Raw genomic sequence first — 21,418 nt, 5'->3', positions numbered from 1 at the left:
GTAAAGCACAATTTATTAGTGTCTAATAAATGTACTGAACGACCAGGTTCAAACGTTTCTTTATTTGAAGTCGCTTATTGAGTTTTCCCGTTTAAATGGAAAATTGATTTCATCCTTTACTATTAAACATCACTTCTATTGTTCAACTTAGGCTACATGTATTATTGTCATGAAAAGCAAATTTCTATTACATTCAATATTTTAAGCAACAAATGTATTACATGTCATAAGCGTGCAGTTCAAGCTGAAACATCACCTGCTTCCTGCTACCTTCTGAAAATGGCACACAAACTTAAAAATGGGGAAAATCCACAATGGAAAAGAATTTAGGTTTGTAATGGAGCCTCTGTAAATAACACAAAGTTTGAATTTACCGTCACATCAATTAAGGCTTATTCATAAATCATATTGCTGAAATTTAATGATGGCATTTCTACCTACAGTATGTACATTATTTCTTAAGTTTCATGAAGGTTTGTGATGAAGGTTTATATTTACACTCTCGGCCACATTACACAAACATCCCCCAGGTCTAATAAACAAACAAACTAAATCATTATCAAGTTTGTTCAACAGGAAAAGGAGAATGAGCTTACAAGGAGTGTAATGTACTGTACAGAATGGCACATATGCAAATAAAATCCAAATGGCAGGACATCTTTGAGAAATCCTCTTGTCACAATTTGCCAGTGATTTTTTAAAAATACTTTACCTAGAATATATGGAAATATTCTGCAAATACTGAGAAAATTCAGAATGCACTAAAAGGGCAGAAAGGTGCCCGCTGCCCTGAAAAATCAATGATATATTTAGGAAAACTTCCACTTTCGTAAAATAAAACCATCCCAATTCATAGTAAGTCTAAAACACTGGACAACTTGTCTTTACACAAAAACTTAAGAATTTTGAATGATGTAAAACATGATGCAATATCATTAGGGGCTGGTTTGGGTGCTAAATTAAGGTTCTTTGCAAAAACTCTAAAAGCCATTAGAAAGAACTGACTATAAATTAACTGAGGTTATCAAGAGGAAGGAAGAAAATATCCAAGATGCGTTATCTTTCCAGGAAACCAGCCCCCAGAATCAGCACACAGTCAGTTACCTTTACAAAGATTGGGGGTTAAGCTGTTTTTACAATATTTTCTTTATATAGTGAGCACGTGCTATAGCCTTTACTTTGAGACACATGATTATAAATTAGTCAAATCTAGGCTACTTTACGGTGTAAACTAAAATCCATCAAAAGTCTGCAAAGAACATGCTGATCACTCCGATACAAAAAATGAAAAAACAATTTTTTTTTGCTTTCAGAGTTGTGTAGGTGACATTTTTCTTTATACACAAAATTTACCCAGGAAATACCACGCCCCGCTTATATCTCCTTTAAAGCCACAGTTGTTTATACAAACAGTTTCTTCACATGTACTGGAAAGGTAAACTACCATTCCAGGGCCTCTATTCACAAAGCATTTTTCATTAATATATCAAAATGGGACCGAATTTCTAGCTACGAGCTGAAGCTAAGCCCAGACCAACTTTTAGCAAATTGGTTCATTCTTGTGGCTCAGTACAGTTTGTAGCACAAATTCATGGTGACCGATCGATCATACCCGCTCGATCTGTGCAACACTGTTATCACCGTATGCTATTTTACAAACTGACCTATATCACAAAAATGAACTTAATCAATGCATGAAGACTCGAGCGGAGTTTTGTATTCTGTTGTATAAAATGACAGAAAAATGCCCCAAATATGACAAGTAAATAAACATTTTGACAAGTCTGTAGCAAACGCTGAAATATTAAAAAACATATTGGCAAACTGAGAGTGGACATTGCTATAGTTTGATGATTCAATATTGATGTTATAAAGTTTGAGGTTTCCAGGGATTATAATCCTAGTTATGTTCCAGTGAGATGCTGGAGTATTATGATGGCTTGTAGTAAGTGTGCTTTTTATTCAACTAAAATACTGTGACTATCATGTTTCTATGTCTACATTTCATGATTTTCAGAGATATTTTGCTCAAATTCTGAATATGGGAGGGTAACAATTAGTTTTGATGGAGAACTCTGACTTTTTGATGGTTTGGCCCATTGGTCAATTTATTCAGTATGTGATAAGAGACATCAAATGGTCTTTGTCTCTGTTAAGATAGCTGTCCAGTAAGCATGTCAACGCTGCAAACCCTTTGTCACTTACTGGGTAAGGTTTTCACAGGGCCAAACATTCAGAAGGTCGGTGTGTCCTTTAACATCTACTTAGACAAAGACAGTTGGTTTGGCTACTTCAGAAGCCCAAGAGCACTTTTCCATAACAGAACTATGAATTATCATCAAATAAAGTTTTGTAAAGATCTGAGTGAAATGGACACTGTCATTTAAAACATAATTGTTAAACGGGTTGTTTAGGAGCAACTATTAGCTACAAAGGCTTTGTGAATATGGCCCCCGCCCTTCTGCTAACACAGCAGCTGTCCAGATCAAAGAGTGCTGTGTGGTCTAAAAGGGTTGACAAAATCCTCTTGGTACTACACTTAGGTTAAGACCAGCTCACTGTGTTTGGTAGCCAGCCATGCTGAAGTTGGCCAGGTTGGACATGACTGACCCGGGTGGGGCTGCAGCCTGGGCTGACTGAGATCCAAAGCCTTCCACCCAGGCTGATGACCCGGACTGCCTGAAAAGATGCCACAAATCCCCAGTTAGTATGACTGTGGTCACTGCATACAAAGTAAATAATAAATAAATAAATGCTCCCCAGGCTGGAGGAAAACATGCTTTTTTTATCTTGAAAATGTTTAAAAGTTTTAAAGTAAAGCGCTACCATCCATCACCATTTAGAGGCATTTAATGACGGAGGTGAGTCTTCTGGCGTGTATAGTGACAATATAGCCAGATAAAAACTTTATGAATGAATTTAACATTTATATACACAAGAAAGTGACTAAATCCTTTTTTAAATACTTTAACAAGAATATATGGAAATATTCTGCAAATACTGAGTATGTAAATTAATTTAATACATACTACTGAGTAAAACTCACTCTACTCCAAATCCTTGCTGGTTCCACGTCTGGCCGTACATGCTGTAGGAGGGCACTTGCCACCCATTGGTCACATACTGCCCATACGCCTGCTGCTGCTGCTGTTGTTGTTGTTGTTGTTGTTGCTGCTGCTGCTGCTGCTGCTGTTGTTGCTGCTGCTGCTGTTGTTGTTGCTGCTGCTGCTGCTGCTGCTGCGGATTCCCATAGACTTGGTTCCACTGTCCCCACTGACTGTACTCAACCTGAGTAACACAAACAGAGAGGAAGTGAATACATGTCTTAACTGTCCCATTAGATACAACCTCTATGCTCAGTCAGGAGCAAATACTACAAATACTGCAGGAAAAAGGCCAAATTAAAAAGAAGAAACGTAACTCACTCTTTTAAGTTAATTTGAGTCTGTTATCTTTTTTTTCACTCTGCAAACATATGTTGGGATTTTTAAGGTTTCTGTTTCATAGTTTAACCTAAAGAGCAAAACTCCCAAAAGTTGCATTAATCCAAGATCTGAATCATTATCAAAATCAGTTCCAGTGTTCCCCCCGTGGTTTAGGGATTAAGACGCCGACCATTGACTGCAATGTCCCCAGCTCTAGCCTGACCGGAGACCTCTGTTGCATGTCTTTCTTCCTCTCTCACCTCATTTCCTGTCATCTGTCATCGCTAACAAAGTTATAAACATGTCCATAAAATATATATATTGTTTTAAATCTTATCAGTTTCATTACCGGTAAATTTTTCCTACCTGCTGTGGATTTTTTGCTATGTCAGGAGATTCTTTGCCCCAGAAGCACTTCACAATGTGTCCTTCAATGGCTGTGCCATTTACTGAAACAATGGCATGGGCAGCACTGTCATGGGAGGAAAACCTTAAAAAGAAAAACAGCAGCTTAGCAGTTGAATATATGAAACAGAATCTCTATCAAGCAATTCAGAAATTACACAGTATGACAACTTTGAAACCAACTCTTTTGAGGTGAAGACAAACATAAGAGAAAAGGTCCCTGACAGTGAGTTAGGTACTGACTGGCCTGTCATTGAGTCATGCAGTGTGCTTGTGTTGACATCTAGAGGCCAAATGTTGCAATGGACTGAGTCACTACCTGATGAAAGAGTATCCTTTCTCTGGGAAAACTCTAATTTCCATTATTTGACCAAACGGTGAGAAGGTCTGGCGCATTAGGTGTTCTGAAAGAATAAAAAAACAAAAAGGTTAAAATGGTTAGTTCTTAGGCTATTTGAGGAAAGTGTAATAAGACTATTACTGTAGTGTGACTAAGGGCTGTGACGAAGCATCTTTAGAGAGCATGACACTTGCCTGATAGTCCTGACTGGATCCCTCCACAGTACACGGTGCAGTTCTGTGGACTGGACTGAGTCAGTACGTCATCGAACCTCAGCTGCTTTGAGCCATCTGAAAAACAAACGTTTGTGAAGGAATGTTCCCACCTTTATACACACAGTGTCTGTTTAAAATCAAAACCAAGTCACAGCTGTGATTTATGATATCTATGATTAAATTACCCACACTCCAGCATTTGCAATCTATAATCGAATGGGATATATTAAAGCTAAAAATAAAGTCTGATGTGCGGTAAGGTAAGGTCCTTAAGGCCCTTCACACCCACGCATGTTTTCACTTATCCTGGCTGATGATTAGACCTCTGCTCTGGGCAGAACTATGCTGGGTTTATGTGCAGGATGTCAATCAAACACTGTGCATACTCCCACACAATCCTGATGGTGCAGTCAGACCGGAATCTGCCTGGTGAAATTTACTGGCCTGGTTAGTGAAATCCCCTGCATGTGTGTACAGTGACTTTAAAACTTACTGTCCATGACGCTCTTTGGAGCTGGTGGTTTACGCGTTGCCCAGTTGGTCCTGATTTGGCGCCCTCCAAGCCACTGTCCCCCCATGTTAATGATGGCATTCTCTGCATCCTGTAAATCCAAATCAAAGACCATTACCCTTCTGGATTTGATGAATCTGTAAAGTTTATTGGCAACTAATCAGTTCTTAAAATTTACATTACTGTTTTTAATCTAAGTATTATTGAAACTGGTGATGGTAAACAAGAAACTATGTAATGTTAGATTATTCAAGTTGTTGTGACTATGGTTTCAACTAAGATTGATTATATTTTAATTACTGTAAATGCATTAAAGTAGGATAATAAACAGAAATAGAAATAACCTTCAGTCTGTGTTCTTGCACTGGAGCCTTACCAGTTTGTTGTAGAAGGACACAAATCCATACCCCTTTGATTTGCCTGTCGTCATGTCCTTCACAACACGGGCATCCCTGGAGGGAAACGGGAAAACGTTAGTGCACTTTCCACTTTACATGTTTCAAACTAAAAGGAACCACGCAAAACACACTGAACTGTGAATCCTCTACACTGTCCTTAATTAATGTACATTAGCTATCATGACCTTGTGCTGAGCAGACTCCTAATAAAACTTCAAAGCAACACTTGAGACAAAAAAACAAGTACAAAAACATGCAGCCTAAAGTAGTTTTTAAATAATTTCAGATGTATTAATGGATTCTTGCCACGAGAGCACCACTTCTTGTTCAATTTTCTCAAAAGTAGGCTACTGATTTAAATTCACAAAGGAACAGATTATATGGATTACCATGCATTCTTAAAATCTGCTGTTGGTGCTCTTCCTACAAATAGAAATATATAGAAAATATCAAAAGAGAAAAAAGGAATTAAACGGCATACATGGCCTGTTAACAGATTTCTTTATTTTTCCTGGTCAATTCTTTACCACCAATATGGAGTATGGAGTTTGGGGAGCTGCAAATTTTGAGAAATTGACATTTTCAGATATTTTGGAAGAGGATCATTGCACTACAAACAACACTATGCAAATCAAAATGAGACAATTTAAACATAGATTTAGAGGAATACATTGAGTATTGGAATTTGTTAATCTAAGCTAGATCATGTTAATACATAGCATCTACAAATAAAGACATATGGAAAGAATGGAATAAATAGAGAAAAAAAACTACATCTGAGTCTCCAGAGTGCACAGTTCCTTGCTGTTAGCCTTCAAGCTCCTGTCCAATCCTATGAGCATTTCTGTAAAATAACCAAAGTGCTATTACTTCACTGAGACCCACAACTAAAAGCTGTTCAGGTTCATACACACAGCTTACATGTTGCTGACATATAGTTTACTTACCACACCCTAACTATGCAAAGAAAAGCAACAAGAGTAGGCTAAAACCTGACGCTTCAGTCATAAAAACAGAGACAATACACAGACTACAAGTAAGTAACTGCAATAAAGCTCTTAACAACTTCAGGAATTGTGTTCAAAATTAACAACTTAATCAAGCTGTTCCAATAGTGTTTTTTTAAAACAATGCAATACATATCATGGTTAAGAGGTAGGGATGCATCGATACCGGATCAGATAGCAGGCCGGTACTGACTCAAATAGCAATAGGGGTAATGGTGACAATGGGGTCGATCTATTAAATTCAATTCTATGTCTATATATTATATACATTATAAAATTGAATTTCAATTTCTGTGTAAGTTCTGAGCAATTTGTTGCTGCATTAAAAAGGTTTACACTTGAATTGTAATTCCTAATCATTTTTGATCTTCAATATTTTTTACCAAGTTGTACGATTTATTATTTTAATAATAAATAACAATTCATTAAATTTGTAACTATGTATTTATTTGTTACATTTTGTTTTACAAAGTTAGGAAATCAATATTTAAGTCAAGCCTGATGTTAAATTTAAGACTGGTATCTGATCAGTACTCTGTATCGGCCGATACCCAAAGCCCAGGTATCGCTATCGGGACTGAAAAAGTCGGATTGGTGCATCCCTATTAAGAGGTTCAGTCCATTCTGATATTTACTTTCATATGATACCGTACTTAAAATTAAGTTGGACCTTCATCAACTATATTTCTATGCATGAATGTAGTGTCACATTATAGTATACATTTGACATAAAAAGACATCAAGATGAAGCAATGAGTTGGTTCTCCTGAACATTAACCATCTATGTTGACTTTTAAACATTGCAGCTCACAAGAGATAACTTGAGTTTTCACTCTTTGTGATAATATTTTTCCCAGTATACAGAGTAAAAGCATAAAAATCCCAAAACCTGCTCATCTGTCTGTCTGTCTACCTATTAATCAATTCTCTCAATGAAAGTGTGCATATAGTAGTAATTTGCAGTGCTAGACAATCAAAAATCAAAGCAGCATCAGTAATCTAGGCCTCATTGTGTAATGCAAGCTTTTGTTTCCCCTTTACAGTTTGAGTCTGTTTCTCAATATCCATTCATGTATTCCTTGGTAAATTTTACTTGATTTATTTATTAATTCATTTTGGGTAGGGTGTTTTATACCTTTAATGGATAGCCATTAGTGGAGAAAGAGAACAGCAAATGTGAGGAGAGGAGGGGATGCAAAAAGGGAGGCAAATTGCAGTAGTTCATGGTCAGCCCATTAACCCTAAGCGTTCATGTCAAACCACTTTTTGTATCCCAAAACAAAATAATTTATCTGAGATAAGATGTAGCTCGTAAACTGTTTGGAAGAAACAAAAACCATCAGGATGTCAGCCCTTGTGGACCAGTGTTTGAAATCACAATATGCATGAACATCTTAATATTCTTATATTTAAAGTTAAGTCAACCCATATTGTATGCATGTAAAAATGGCCGTAGACCGTTGTTTCAGAAGTTTACAGAAGATTATTATAAAGTATCTTAATATTCCAAGGCTTTAGAGAAATCAATATGCTGCATTCAAATTATTGTAATGCACGTATAAAAAAAAATCCTTTAAAGTGAAAACTTACGAGATTTTCCCAAAAGGTCCGAATGCAGCCTTGACATCCTCGGTGGTGATCTCAGGGCTCAAATCTCCCACAAAAACATGGAAGTGATCTAGAACAAAACAAAAGACAAACAAACAAACAGAGGAAAGATACCATTTACTATTCTCTGGTAAACTTTGATTTCGGCAGATAATAAAAACCAACAGGTGAACACTTACTGGATGTGTCTTTCTTCTGGCTACTTGGAGTGGTGGCCCAGTTTACTTTGACCTCCTGAAAAAGTTCAAAGACAGTATTTGAAACTATGATAGAGAACCTGAGAATAGACATTTTTTCACAAGGAACAAGGATCACAGGGTAACTCAAATAGTTGAGCTGCCTAACTTCACTTTTAACTTTGGACCAGACAAATTGTCCTACCTTTCCTAATATCTTCCTCCCGTTCATGGCTGCAAGGGCTGCAGCAGCATCTCTGTGTTCAAAGAACTCCACAAAGCAATAGGGGTCGTTGCTTGTATGCTGCAAGGGACAAGATCAGACACAAAAGTTCAAATGATTGGTTTCACTCCACTATTTTATAGTGATTTAACTGTAGCTCATTATATTGTTGTCAACAGTGGATGCATTTTTTCCAACAGTGGGGGAGCCACAATTTAAAAAACTGTGTTAATTCAAGTTAAAGGTCACATATCATGTTCATTTTCAGGTTCATATTAGTATTTTGTGTTTCTACTAGAACAGGTTTACAACCCTTTATTTTCCTCGTACTGTCTGCCTGAATATACCTGCATTTACTCTCTGTCTGAAACGCTCCGTTTTAGTACATTTCAAAGGAATTGCGTTGCTGGGCAAAAGTTTGGGTCTATGTTTACTTCCTGTCAGCTGATGTCATTTATTTCTGCAACAGGAAATAAACTGGGACACATTTAGAATGTTTACGTTTAAAACCGTGTAATGGTCTAAATATTGTATATTTGTGACATCACAAATGGACAGAAATCCCAACGGCTTGTTTCAAACGCACAATTTCTGAATACGGGCTGTGTGTATTTCTCCGTATATCAAGCTTTTTGATAGTTTAACAGTATTTATATAGCACTTAAACCTGCTTTATTATATAAAAGACATGGAAATCTCCCTTTTTACAATATGGGACCTTTAAAGTTGTTCATAACTAGCTAGTAAGTGAAAAGTTGGAGGTGGTCATCCCTCCAGATGTGAACAACTGACAGGGCAGGGGGGCATAAAAAGAAAAAGACAAACAGGAAGATAAAACCAAATAATCTTGGCTGCTTACCTCTGTGATCATTTTACAACTTTTGCAAGGCCCAATCTGGGTGAAGAGTTGCAGAACCAAAATTTCTGTTACATCCCTGGAGAGGTTTCCCACATACCTGCAGATAAAAGAGAGGGTTCATTTAGTGAAAGCTGTTTGTTTGTTTGTTTATTTAGATCCCCATTAGCTTTTGCATAGCAGCATCTATTCTTCCTGGGGTCTACATAGTTTACATGGTGACAATACAAAAATACACATTATCACTTCTCATCATACACTAACATAACACATCGGAATACACGTCAACTATAAATAAAACAATAACTGACAGTTTAAATAACAAAAACACAAAGAAAATAGAAAGGCTCCGACTGTATCTATCATGATCTAACAGATAAAAATAATCATTTAACATTTAACATTGAATGCCCATTATACCCTTACACACCCAAGAACACTTATTAATTACTAAAGTTTCTTGTTAAGTAATGCTCTTTTAGTGTTTTATAAAAACCATATACATGATTTGGGAGTGAATTCCATTCTTGCATTGCTCTGTATATTGCTGTACTTTGACCTGATTTGGTTTTGGATCTTGGTAAAGTAAAACAACCTGCAGCAGCATGCTTTGTGGAATAAGTGTGTGTATCTGTACTAAAGGATATTTTTTTGTAAAAAATAAATAAATGGAGTCTTTGTTGTTATAACATTCTTAATGAAAACCATCAATGAATACAGCAATCTATTTCTCACTTCAAACCAAGAGAGACAGTTATGCATTTTGGCCTTTAGCTATTCTGCTCCCTTCTCCTGGAATACACTGCAAGCTAAGTTGAAACTTGGAAATCTGATTACTTTTGATGAATGTAATACATTAATGAAAGACCTATAAGCAGAGTCAATCTGTCTGTGTTTCTGAATATGTTCACGTTAACGTTGGCTGCAAACACTTGATTTTAATGTGTTTTTTATATGATATTATGCTATGTATTTATTTTGCATTTGTTTTATGTTGTGGCGTCTGAAACTTTAATGTATGTTTAAAGGCTGCTGTCTAGGCCATGCAGCTCTCTCTTGCAAAAGAGATTCTTAATCTCAATGAGTACAACCTGGTTAAATAAAGGTTAAATAAATACAAATAAAACGTCAGCTTAACTGACTTTCAAGCTGGCCCAATGTTTGTACCAGCAGTTACCGCCGTTAACTCGTCCACATTACACATAAGAAACACGTGTTATATCTGTGTTTATGTGAACTAACCTGACGTTAGTGGTTAGTATTACATGTGTATGTTGTGTGGCGGTATATTCAGCAGGCTAACGTTAGCTTAGCTTCAGTTAGCCACCGGTTCTCCGATGTTAGCTGAGCAAAGCTAACTAATATGCGACCTAACGCTACAGTTAGACTCCTAACATTACTCACAGGGTCTTAGGGTGGCTTTCGTCGTCCATGGTCGACAGCTACCGTTCACCGATATTCCGGTGTTCGCTTGTTGACTGACTAGTTACAACAACAACTAGCTAACTAGCTTAGCAGCTAGCTAACCGGGGGCCAGGGTGTATACGTCACGCTGCGAGACAGTGCACGAGCGTGCGTGGGAGGGTGCGTGTGTGGGTGCGTGCGTGCGAGGAGCCCCGGCGAGCCGAGGTCAGAGGTCAGAGGTCAGAGCAGCGTGAGGTGACGCAAAGCCTCCATTATTACAGTTTGAACAGTTTAAACTGTTTAAAACATACATTTCTTGTGACTCTTGTGAAACATTAAGACATTGTATCGATGGATAAATGGAAGACCCCACTGGAATCTCTGGGAGTTCAATATAATCTGGATTTAAATTGATAATAACTGTGGACAAATGTTTGAATCGGGGACAAATGTGCGTGAATCAGATCCACATACACAATTATTTACTTCATTCATCATTTAATTTAGTAAGTATAAATAATATATAAAGGGATATACTTAATATATATATTTATTTATACTTATAAATATATAAGTATACATTTTATTTATGCTTTAACTTTTTTTTAAATTTATTTATTATTATTATTCTTTCTCTTTTATGGACCAGTCTTGTAACGTTATTGTATCATTGTATTATGGTTTGTATGTTTGTTTGTGTTTAAAATAAAAAGTAAAAAAAAAACAAAAACATACATTTCTTAAATATAGCTGATGTTTCTGGAGGTGGATAGTTAATTAATAGCTACACAAGCGAGCAGCGAACACATTCCAGTACTTCATTTATTACATTAGACAACGTCCGGAAGTAATGTGCCTAAGAGACCTTTATTTTGAAGTGGAGTGAAAGGGGTGAGCTTGTTTTAATCACCGGTGGTTCATGGCGGTGTCTCGAACCACGGAGACCTTTCTGGAGTCAGCGGGAAGGTTCCAGTGTGAGCACGTTTATAAATAACACATTCATGTTTTGATGAATTAATTATGTCTCAGAACTTTACAAAAAGGTGTATTAAAGGTCCCATATTATTCTCATTTTCAGGTTCATACTTGTATTTTGTGTTTCTACTAGAACATGTTTACATGCTGTAATGTTAAAAAAACAACTTTATTTTCCTCAGACTGTCAGCCTGAATATGCCTGTATTTACCCCTCTGTCTGAAGCGCTCCGTTTTAGCGCATTTTGACGGAATTGCAACAGAATTGCGTTGCTTGGCAAAAGTTTGGATCCATGTGTACTTCCTGTTAGCTGATCACATTCACATACACTGCAACCAGGATATAAACTGGGACACATTTAGAATGTTAACGTTTAAAATTGTGTCAAGGGTCTAAATATTGTATATTAGTGACATCACGAATGGGCAGAAATCCTGACAGCTTGTTTCCAATGCAGAGCTTCTGAGTACGGGCTGTGTGTATTTCCCTGTGGATTGAGTGTTTCGATACTTTCACAGTATTTATATAGGACTTAAGCCTGCTTTATAATAAAAAAAAAAATGAAAAACTCACTTTTTTATAATATGGGACCTTTAAAGGGCATTGAGTACTGACTAATGTATCAGAAGGACAATAAATCAAATTAAAAGAACATGAGCTAATGTGTATTTATAAAATGTATGGATTAGTCTATTCTGCATTACCAAACATGTTGTCCAGTTACACATAAACAAACTAATGATACTGTACATGTATAAATTAATGAATGAATGTCGTTCATTCACACCACCAAGCTAGATAAATTGATAAATGTAGGATGAAAATAGGCCCAAACTGTCACATGTACCTCTTTCCTTACCCTTTTCACTTCCCACTGTCAACTATCAAACTAAAGGCAAAACTACAGCATTATGATCATCAATGATACTAATAACAGGGGAGATATTAGTCAACACACATATATAAAAGTGTATGTGAAAAAATCTAGTATATAAGGAAACTTGCATTAGTCTGCCACAATGTATTTTTTTTTATTCTAGCACTGGGGGGCGCCAAAGACAATAACTTTCACACTCTTTAATGAGTTTTTGGCAGGTGCTTTTATTTTTAATTCATTTTATTAAAAAGGCAAAACAAGAAAGATTTCTCCTCTGTCGTTAAATTAGCAAATTTCCATCCGGGCTTAGTGGTTCCAATAAGGGTAGAGCAATACTGAGGTCTCTACTCTCCATTAGAAGCCACTTCTAACCACCACCTAACCCTCAGAGATGGGTCAAGACAGGACAGGTGGTAGGTGGTTACCAAATACATATCCATTCAGTACTGGTTGATAAGCTTGCAAAAGTCAGAGACGCCCCTTGATCATGCAAACATGCTGGAAACTTCAACATCATCACTGAATGAATAATCTGATAATCATTTGTCAATGTGATTTATCACTGTATTAATGAGTCCACTGACTAAATAATGCATAAATTATTGGAGCTTCCACTGTGCCCTAAATTGTGTATTTTTGTATGTTTCCCAGTAAACTGTAAGCTTGATAATACGAATAAGAAGATGGTTATATTCTGTTTACTTGAAGCTAAACATAAAATTGCTCTGTCATGGAAATCTATGAATAGACCAAGCATGCAAAGTTGGGTTGCATTGTGTGGCTATGGAGAAGCTTATAGTAAAAGGGAAATATTTCTATAATCTTTTTATACTCTCGAAGTAGTGCTATGATGTTGGATTTTACAGGTACTGTGGTAAATGCAAATGCAGATCCCACTGTTCTGATGGCATAAAACGTTTTTTTTTTTAACTCAGATTTTATGCATATGGTGGTGTGTTCTTTATACTATGACAGTTTAAAAAAAATTAGATTAAAAAATCACAATATATCGCCTTACTTACAGTATCGCAATATATTGAATGGTAACCCCTGTATCATGATATGTATCGTATCGCCAGACACTTGCCAATACACAGCCCTACCTAAAACTCATGTAGTGATTCCAGACCGTCTCCAGCCAAGTGAAGTTTTTTGACATTTACTAGTATTTCCCTTGAGCTGAATTGGAGTAGTGCTGTGATTAAGGAAGATCTGTCATCATAGAGGTGTCACTGTGCCCACACTTATAGCACGCCACCACAGTTACATAATAGTGTACCAAATCCTAGCAAACCCAGACTGAGTTCCCTTGGACAATATTTTATCATGTGGGAGTCTGAGTACATCTATTTGGGGAACCCATTTTTGTTAAAAGCTTGGGATTCCCTTGTCTATATAATACACATAAAGCTGGGGTCTAGGGACATACAGGGTCACTGAAGGGCTCCAGTAATATTAAGGGTGAAGATTTCCCCGTAAACTGGAGAGAGAGAGAAGCACATATGAAGAAATTAGGAAAAAATTTACAAAAAAAAAAATTTACAAAAATTAAATGTAAACTGCAAGATTTTGATTCCCTCTCTGACCAAATTAAAATGCAACATCTACTTGGAGAAAATAGTGTCATCGCCATAGAAGCTGCAGGATATGTCAGTGCATGTCACAGCCTAAGAGACAACCACAACAACACATAATAAACTGGGAAAAACAAGTTTGGAAACTGTGAAACGGTGTATTAACTGAATAGAGTGTAAAATAGCCAATATGTCTTGTTTGTTCTTTGTTACTGATAGAGAGTTCAATCATCCAATCCACCAACCAACTCAAAACAAGAGTCAACACCAACAGGAGAATACACTGTTTACCATTGGCAGAGCATTTTGGCACATTTTTCTTGGACGCTACCCACATAATCAGCTGTGCTGCTCATCACACAAATGCATGACCCTTACAAGTTGGACATCATTGTGAAGGTAAATAAACAGGCTTTCCAACCATGTAAAATACAATGCCAGTTAGCATTGTAACAACAAAGAAATAATCGACCAAACACAAGTTTCTGAACTTTTTTTCCCCAGTATATATATACATTTGATATTTGATATTGCAATATATTGTTGTTAATTGTTTTTTATTTGTTTGTTTGTTTTATTGACACAGCAAATGATTTCTCTATTGTTTTCTACCATTTCCATGTTCTTTTTAAATATCTATATATTGTAATTTGCTTAATGTATTGTACATATGTTTTTATTTTGTTCTTTTTTATTATTATTATTGTTCACCTAACAGTCATGCCAATAAAGCATATTGAATTGAATTGAGAGGAGCACTCACTTTCTCCACCGCTGCAGCATTATCAGTGCGGCTCCCTGGAGGAGGGGTTAACTGTAAAGCAGATGAGAGGGTTATACTCTGTGTCTATGTTGGGGGGTCTGACTGCGACATAACAGGGTTTTTAGAGAGCCCATGCCACAGTATCCAGCTTCTGTCCGCCTCCAACATTAACCCGGGCTATTTCGAGAAACTTCCAGCCCACTTTTTCCCCACGTCACTTGAAGGAATCTTTAAAGCGTCCGTCGCACTGTATAAAAATGTTTCAGTACTCGACACGGCAGCAGCCAAGCAACAGCAACATGAACATGAACGGCATGAAGACACCGAAGTCACCGACGGTACTGACGATGATGGCCAACAATAATGACGACCCTCTCCCTCTCGGCTGGGAAGTAAAGATTGACCCTCAGACTGGATGGCCCTTCTTTGTGGATCACAATAACCGCACGACGACCTGGAATGACCCGAGACACGACACGAAAAAGGTACAAAATGAAGGGATAAAGTTGGTTTAACGGCTAACGGCTGTAGAACTAACGGCTGTAGAACTCTTCAACGGCTAACGTTCTGTAGAACTCTTCAACGGCTATTCTTTTTTTCAAATCGAGCCGTTATAGTGTTGTGTTTAAAGCGCTGTGTGCTACATCAACTGTTATATATTAATCTGGTTGACTGTTATATATTAATCTTGTTGACTGTATATAGGCCTTGTTGGGCAACCGTCTCCTCCCCCTCACACAGACAGCTCAGAAGCCTTATTATAACGGATGATCAACCCCGTTATGTTCCCCGTGTCATGATCTAACACTATTATTACTCGATGACTCACCGTGCAGTGTATATTAAAGGGCTACCTATGAGGAGCTTCCACTATTCCATGGTGGGAACCACTGCGTCGTCCTGCTCCTATTAAACTTTTTCCCTTACAAGGATTGACTAGTTCACTTTGGCCTGTGGAGTATAACTGTATATGATAGAGGCGCTGGCTGCCTTGTATATGTCATGTTTTGAATACAGGTCTGCACAGAGAGAAAACCCGGGGGCTGAACACACACTGGGCTGCCAGTTGTTAATCTTTCGTCTCAGGGAGAGACAGTGTTGTCCAAAGTTAGTGTCGAGAAGAATCTGCTTGAAAGACACAGCTGTCAGGGGATAAAATTGGTGCAATGGTTGCTGGCAAAGTGTGCAGCAGTGTCCCATACAGAAATGGCAGAGGGCAAAGGGTCGTTCACAGCTAGACTTCACAACTTTTGTCTCAACAGCGAAAAATACCACTGGCTTACATATAAATGCAGTTTTTGTTGTGTAGGCTTCAGTATTAGTAGAGGTAGTAGACCACTTTTCAGATATATCATTGACAGAGATGAACTACCAGTAGACTTGTTGCTCCATAGCTGTCATTTACAGGTGTCTATAGTCACTTAGTTACACTATGAGAAATACTTTTTCTACCTTGGCTAATTCAAATGTGTTTTTATTCCTGATGAGTTTCATCCAGGAGCGTGTTGATAGTGAGATATGTTGCTATTATTATTGATTATTTTCCTGCAATAGTAAGTTCCCAATAAGAAGAGATGTTCCGATATACAATTTTTTTCGTTCTCGATACGATACGTATCGTCATGTGTATGCAAAAATAATACAAATATTGAGCCTTTCGCCTTCATGAAGTTTTTCAAACGGCGGAGCAAAAACAGTTCTCTCTCAGTGTATGACATAATGATGACTAGATTGTTAGTAATGTTAGTTACTTGCCGCTACTCTATCCCAAATTTTGGACAATTTTGGACGCATTTCCGATAAGAACAGCTCTACCAATAAGGACTTACTTTAAGTGTGATTATTAGTTTTGTGTGCCTGCAAATCAATTCTGGTATTATTTATGTTATTTTTCATAAGACAGGACCAGAACAGGTGTGGTCAAAGAAGACTGACATAAGGACAAAATTCAGTTATTCACCGCAATTCATATGTATGCAAAAATAATACAAATATTGAGCCTTTCGCCTTCATGAAGTTTGTCAAACGGCGGAGCAAAAACAGTTCTCTCTCAGTGTATGACATAATGATGATTAGATTATAACATTGTTCGTTTAGAGGGTGTGCCAGACTATTGTGCGCAGGATAATTCCGTCAGGTGAATGATGTCACTCTGATTATGGAGCAAAATATCACACACTAACACAGCAGTGGGCTGACTGGAAATGAGCTCATTTCATTCATCAAATACTCCACGAGGTGATACATTTGGCATCCCTCTGTGTCACATTTTAACCTATAACCTTTGCAGTTATATCAGGACTGAGAGAACTTTCCTATTAAAAATAACTCCAGGTTTTAAAAAAAAAACATCCGGTTGTATATATTAATAGGTTTGTAATATGTTTTTGCAGACAACATGTTTAGCTGCACATATTCAGATAAAAATGTTGAATTTATGAAGGTTTACTGTTTTGGATGTACTTAATGTAAATATCTTTGTGGGGGAGTAAATTCCTATACAATTCACTAGATGAAAATTATGTTACTTCTTTTACTCAACTCTACACAAGAAGAGCTTGGTTAGAAATACTCTAGCATTCTAGTTAGTTTTAATAGTTTTTATAACTTCTAATTGCTCAAAATAATACAATCACCTGGCAAAATATTTGATAATAATTGCCTTAGGTTTAGGGATCATAATGTCAACCAAATTTGTAGTGTTTGCAGCAAATAGCTATACTCACTGATGATGTCTAAACTTTTTTTTTTGGTTAAATTGTTTAATAACTTCAATATAAGTAAAGAAACCAACATCAATGTTGCCTACCATGTTGTTAATTTAAAGGTATTCTAAGGGCGTAGAGTAGTTTTATTTAGTTGTTTTACTTTGCTGGATCATGTAATAGAAATAAATAACAAGATTCTTGATATTTGGTGTTGTAAAGATATAATTACTGGGGATTTAACATTTTAAATGATATCTATATACAATTGGCTGTGTTTCAGGTCAGAGAAGTATCAGCAAATGGACCCAACATCCCCCCAGAACCAAGCCCTCAGGAGATACAGAAAAGCTTTGTGAGGGAGATGAAGCACCCCATTCTGCGCCCAGGTTATGTTCCTATCCCTGTCTTCCATGATGGTGCGGAACTGAGGCAGCAACAGCATCCATGTTATTCCTACATCCAGCCGAACACCGCACAGAATCTCCGGTCAGACGGGCGGACACCTTCTCCCACGCCGGGGCTCCACTGCAGGCCAAGATCACCTTTACATGGACCTTCAGATAGCTGCTCCGCTGAGCCTGGAAAGGCCAACTCGCCTGTTTCACAGACAGCAGAGGTTGGATTTGAGTATGCGTGCTGCAATATTGTATAATTTGTATGCAAATAAAAGACCAAATACTAAATTTTTCAATTTGATCTGTGTTCAAGGTTTACACTGCCCCGCATCACCAACCCCCACGGCCCAGCAGCACTGGGCTTCAAGCAGGTTACATCCCCATCCCGGTGATCCACGAGGGTGGAGGAGGCCAAACACAAACTCAGTTAAATCCCACTGTCTACTCTCAGCGCGTCCCCTACTCAGAGCACCAGCAGCCCTTCCATCGCCATCAGGCCGACGAATGGCCTGGCTACTCTGCAGCAATGCAGCCTCCCCGGGAAAGAGCTTCTCCAATACAGATTCCCCAGCATCGCGATGCTACTTCTATTCACCTCCAACCTCATATTAGAAGCCAGTCTCCTATTGTAACGCAGGTGTTGGGAGAAAGACCACAGGTAATTTTTTTTCACTTGGATTTTTACTTGATGTTCAAAAATGTTTGATTTTCTTCTCAGCATGTGTTGACCTAGATTGTGACGACTTCTTTTTTAACTTCCCAGGCTCAGCAGCATGTCCTCACAAGAGACCCGCCCCAGAAAACGGAGCAGGAACAACAAAGCACTCAGCAGAAACCTGAGAACATGCAGCTCCCCCAGCCGTTGCACACAGAAGCTGACGTCCAAAAGCCTCAACAACCTCAACAGTTCCAGCAGCCTCCCCCTCCTCCTCCTCCTCCTCAGAAACCTCAACAGTTCCAACAGCCGCCACATCAGCAACCTCAACAGTTCCAGCAGCCTCCAAATCAGCAACCTCAACAGTTCCAGCAGCCTCCAAATCAGCAACCTCAACAGTTCCAACAACCTCAGCAGTTCCAGCAGGCACCACCTCAGACATCTCCACAGCCTCAGCACCCTGAACAGTTAATGCAGTCGCAGCCCCAGTTCCCGCAGCCCCAGTTCCCGCAGCCCCAGTTCCCGCAGCCCCAGAAACCAGAGCAACCACAACAACACACTGCAGATATCACAGTTCAAATACCTCCAAAACCTGAGGCCCAGGACATAACAGCTGTTCCCCCAGATGCCCCACCTGTAAAGGTGGAGGCTGAACATGCTGCTCAGTGCCCAGTCCACCCAGGCTTGGCTAAGGTACAGCAGATAGTCGGACGGGTTGCTAAACTGGAGCATGAGGCTAAATGTTTTGATGGAAAGAAGAATGACAAGAAATACTTGTTACTGGAGGAGCTGCTGACCAAAGAGCTCTTAGCACTGGACTCGGTTGACCCAGAGGGTCGTGTAGATGTACGGCAGGCAAGACGGGATGGCGTCCGACGTGTTCAGAACATACTGGAAGCACTGGAGCAAATGGAGGAGCAGCCAGCCAGGCCTGCCAGCGAGACCGCGATGGAGGGAGACAACCTGACACAGAAAGGAGAGCCCAGAATGATCACAAAGGAGAATGTTGAGTTGGCGAAGGAGATATCATAATGACTTCACACTTCATAATCAAGAGGGGAGGTGGATAACCTGCTGTATATTTGATAGTGAACAAGTCTGCTCCGGCTAACTCTCCTCCTCCTCCTCTATCTACAGCATTTGTGGAAGTTGCATGCATTGATTAACAGTGTTGGTATTTCCTGCCATTCAGCACATAATTGATGGTAGCTCAGTGCAATCATGTTTTTCAAGCCAATGTTGTTGCCTTCCATGTTGTGCCAATGTCTTCATAATAAGACAGCTGTCATGAGCAAGGTGTTATCAACAATTTCTAGTCAAATTGAAGTTTGAATAAGAGGCCTTTATCAATAAATGGAAGAAAAGTAGAAGTATTTTCTTAAGAAATGTTATGTGTGGTTGCCTTTTGTCTTGATCAAATATTGTATGAAGCTTTTCTTAATCCAGTCAGCAAATCAGTTAGTACACGAGTGCAAACATTTGGGGCTTTAAAGCAGAACTCACTGCAAAACTCAGTCAACAGAAAAGCATTTTCCCCTTTATAGCCACATGGCCATGTTGGAGCAGCTGCTTTGTCACACTACACAGTGAATATGTTTATTAGATGCTGCTTTTTGGTGCATTACTGATTTTGTCGTCTTTGCACTTTGCCATCATTGAAATGTATCATGCTGAAAGATCAGCAGCACTTCAGTTGATTATATACGTTACACAATTTTTTGATTGATGTGTTTGAGTGTTTGTATGTGCATTGGTTTACTTGTTATTTCAAAAACATTATATCAGTATTTATATCATTATATAGTATTTTGGTACATTTATGAATGTGTAATGACAAATGGAGGTGAGATGTGTATCTTGCTTGAGATGTCAGACAATCAGCACTTGGTGCTAATGAGGAATCACAGTTTAAGATTGTCAGAATGTATAACTACCACAGCCACAATCTGTAATAACGCTAACACAAAAAATTGCCTTAGAAATGCCAACTGTGAGAAAGTGCCCGATTTCTAAAGAGATTAAGTGCAAGAAAACTTCAATCTGTCATGTCAAAAGGTTCAAAACAATTTTTAAGATTACACTAATTGTTTGTGTAATAATCTGTCACTATAATACGATCTGTAAGGTAGGGTCACTGCATAACACACCTTTACAAATTATGGATTGTGGTGTAGTGTTAATCACTGTTTATGAGTAGCAGACTGATGCATTGTTGAAAGCAATTCACGTTGGTATGTTTGAAAATAAAATGTATTTGACATGAATCTTGACTAATATTTGGGTTCCTGCCGATTCAGTCAGTCTTGACTTAAATATTTGAAGATGTGTCCCTGACAATATTCATCTTAGTTTTACACTAAAGATTAACAGTTATGTCTCCATGATGTCAGCTGTTTTTTCCTGCCTTTTCCCTCAGAGCCCCACTGCGTCATTATAACTGAGAACATTTTTACCCTCTTATTCATTGGTGGGTGGGGACCAATGTCTAAAACACTTTAGAATTGTAACACTAGTACTGTGTATTGGCAAGAACCTGGTGATACGATACGTATCATGATACAGGGGTTACCATTCAATATATTGCGATGTATTGCGGTACTGTAAGCAAGGCGATATATTGCGATTTTTAAAAAATCTAATCTTAGGAAAACCGTATAAAGAACACACCACCATATGCATAAAATAGGAGTAAAAAAAGTTTATTTTTTTATGCAATCAGAATAGTAGGATCTGCATTTGCAATTATCACAGAGAGGGTGCATATCTTTGCAAATAAATTAAGTATTGACTGAGTTAATCTTTGCATATTAAGTAAAAATCAATACAAGGTTTTTGAGAATCGATTTGCAATGTATTGCAACACTCAATATTTTCTTCCACCCCTTGTAAACACTGAGTCAATG

General features: G+C 38.0%; 2 protein-coding genes across 3 annotated transcripts; one reads left to right on the top strand and one right to left on the bottom strand.

Moving 5' to 3' along the window:
* Window positions 1-43: 43 nt before the first annotated feature.
* On the bottom strand, window positions 44-14,906 carry tial1 (TIA1 cytotoxic granule-associated RNA binding protein-like 1). 2 transcript variants are annotated; one of them, XM_037782921.1, is made up of 12 exons: window positions 14,758-14,906; window positions 9,168-9,264; window positions 8,291-8,389; window positions 8,089-8,143; window positions 7,892-7,979; window positions 5,273-5,348; window positions 4,879-4,987; window positions 4,365-4,460; window positions 4,150-4,234; window positions 3,792-3,915; window positions 3,047-3,288; window positions 44-2,679 (listed from the first exon to the last, which is right to left on the bottom strand). In XM_037782921.1, exons 1-12 carry the CDS (start codon window positions 14,775-14,777, stop codon window positions 2,556-2,558), a joined length of 1,215 nt encoding a protein of 404 aa, XP_037638849.1. In that variant the 5' UTR covers window positions 14,778-14,906; the 3' UTR covers window positions 44-2,555. The 2 variants fall into 2 exon arrangements, with proteins under 2 accessions (XP_037638849.1, XP_037638848.1); XM_037782920.1 differs by lacking the exon at window positions 14,758-14,906 and adding an exon at window positions 10,569-10,768.
* Window positions 14,907-14,980: 74 nt separating this feature from the next.
* On the top strand, window positions 14,981-20,779 carry bag3 (BCL2 associated athanogene 3). Its single transcript, XM_037782919.1, has 4 exons — window positions 14,981-15,242; window positions 17,746-18,081; window positions 18,174-18,518; window positions 18,624-20,779. The coding sequence occupies exons 1-4, from the start codon at window positions 15,015-15,017 to the stop codon at window positions 19,545-19,547; spliced, it is 1,833 nt and encodes a 610-aa protein (XP_037638847.1). The 5' UTR covers window positions 14,981-15,014; the 3' UTR covers window positions 19,548-20,779.
* Window positions 20,780-21,418: the final 639 nt, after the last annotated feature.

The sequence above is a fragment of the Sebastes umbrosus genome, chromosome 10, assembly GCF_015220745.1.
Source record: "Sebastes umbrosus isolate fSebUmb1 chromosome 10, fSebUmb1.pri, whole genome shotgun sequence".
NCBI classification, from domain to species: Eukaryota; Metazoa; Chordata; class Actinopteri; order Perciformes; family Sebastidae; genus Sebastes; species Sebastes umbrosus.
The sequence above is the reverse complement of the archived record's forward strand: the minus strand, read 5'-3'. Positions and strand labels throughout refer to the sequence as shown.

Coding starts and splice junctions, on each gene's coding strand:
- tial1 (XM_037782920.1), bottom strand. CDS start 10,597: ATGGACGACGAAAGCCACCCTAAGACCCT. Junction 8,144..8,290: donor GGAGGAAGATATTAGGAAAG/GTAGGACAATTT, acceptor GAACTTTTTCAG/GAGGTCAAAGTAAACTGGGC. Junction 4,235..4,364: donor GATCCAGTCAGGACTATCAG/GCAAGTGTCATG, acceptor TTATTCTTTCAG/AACACCTAATGCGCCAGACC.
- bag3 (XM_037782919.1), top strand. CDS start 15,015: ATGTTTCAGTACTCGACACGGCAGCAGCCAAGCAACAGCAACATGAAC. Junction 18,082..18,173: donor CTGTTTCACAGACAGCAGAG/GTTGGATTTGAG, acceptor TCTGTGTTCAAG/GTTTACACTGCCCCGCATCA. Junction 18,519..18,623: donor TGTTGGGAGAAAGACCACAG/GTAATTTTTTTT, acceptor TTAACTTCCCAG/GCTCAGCAGCATGTCCTCAC.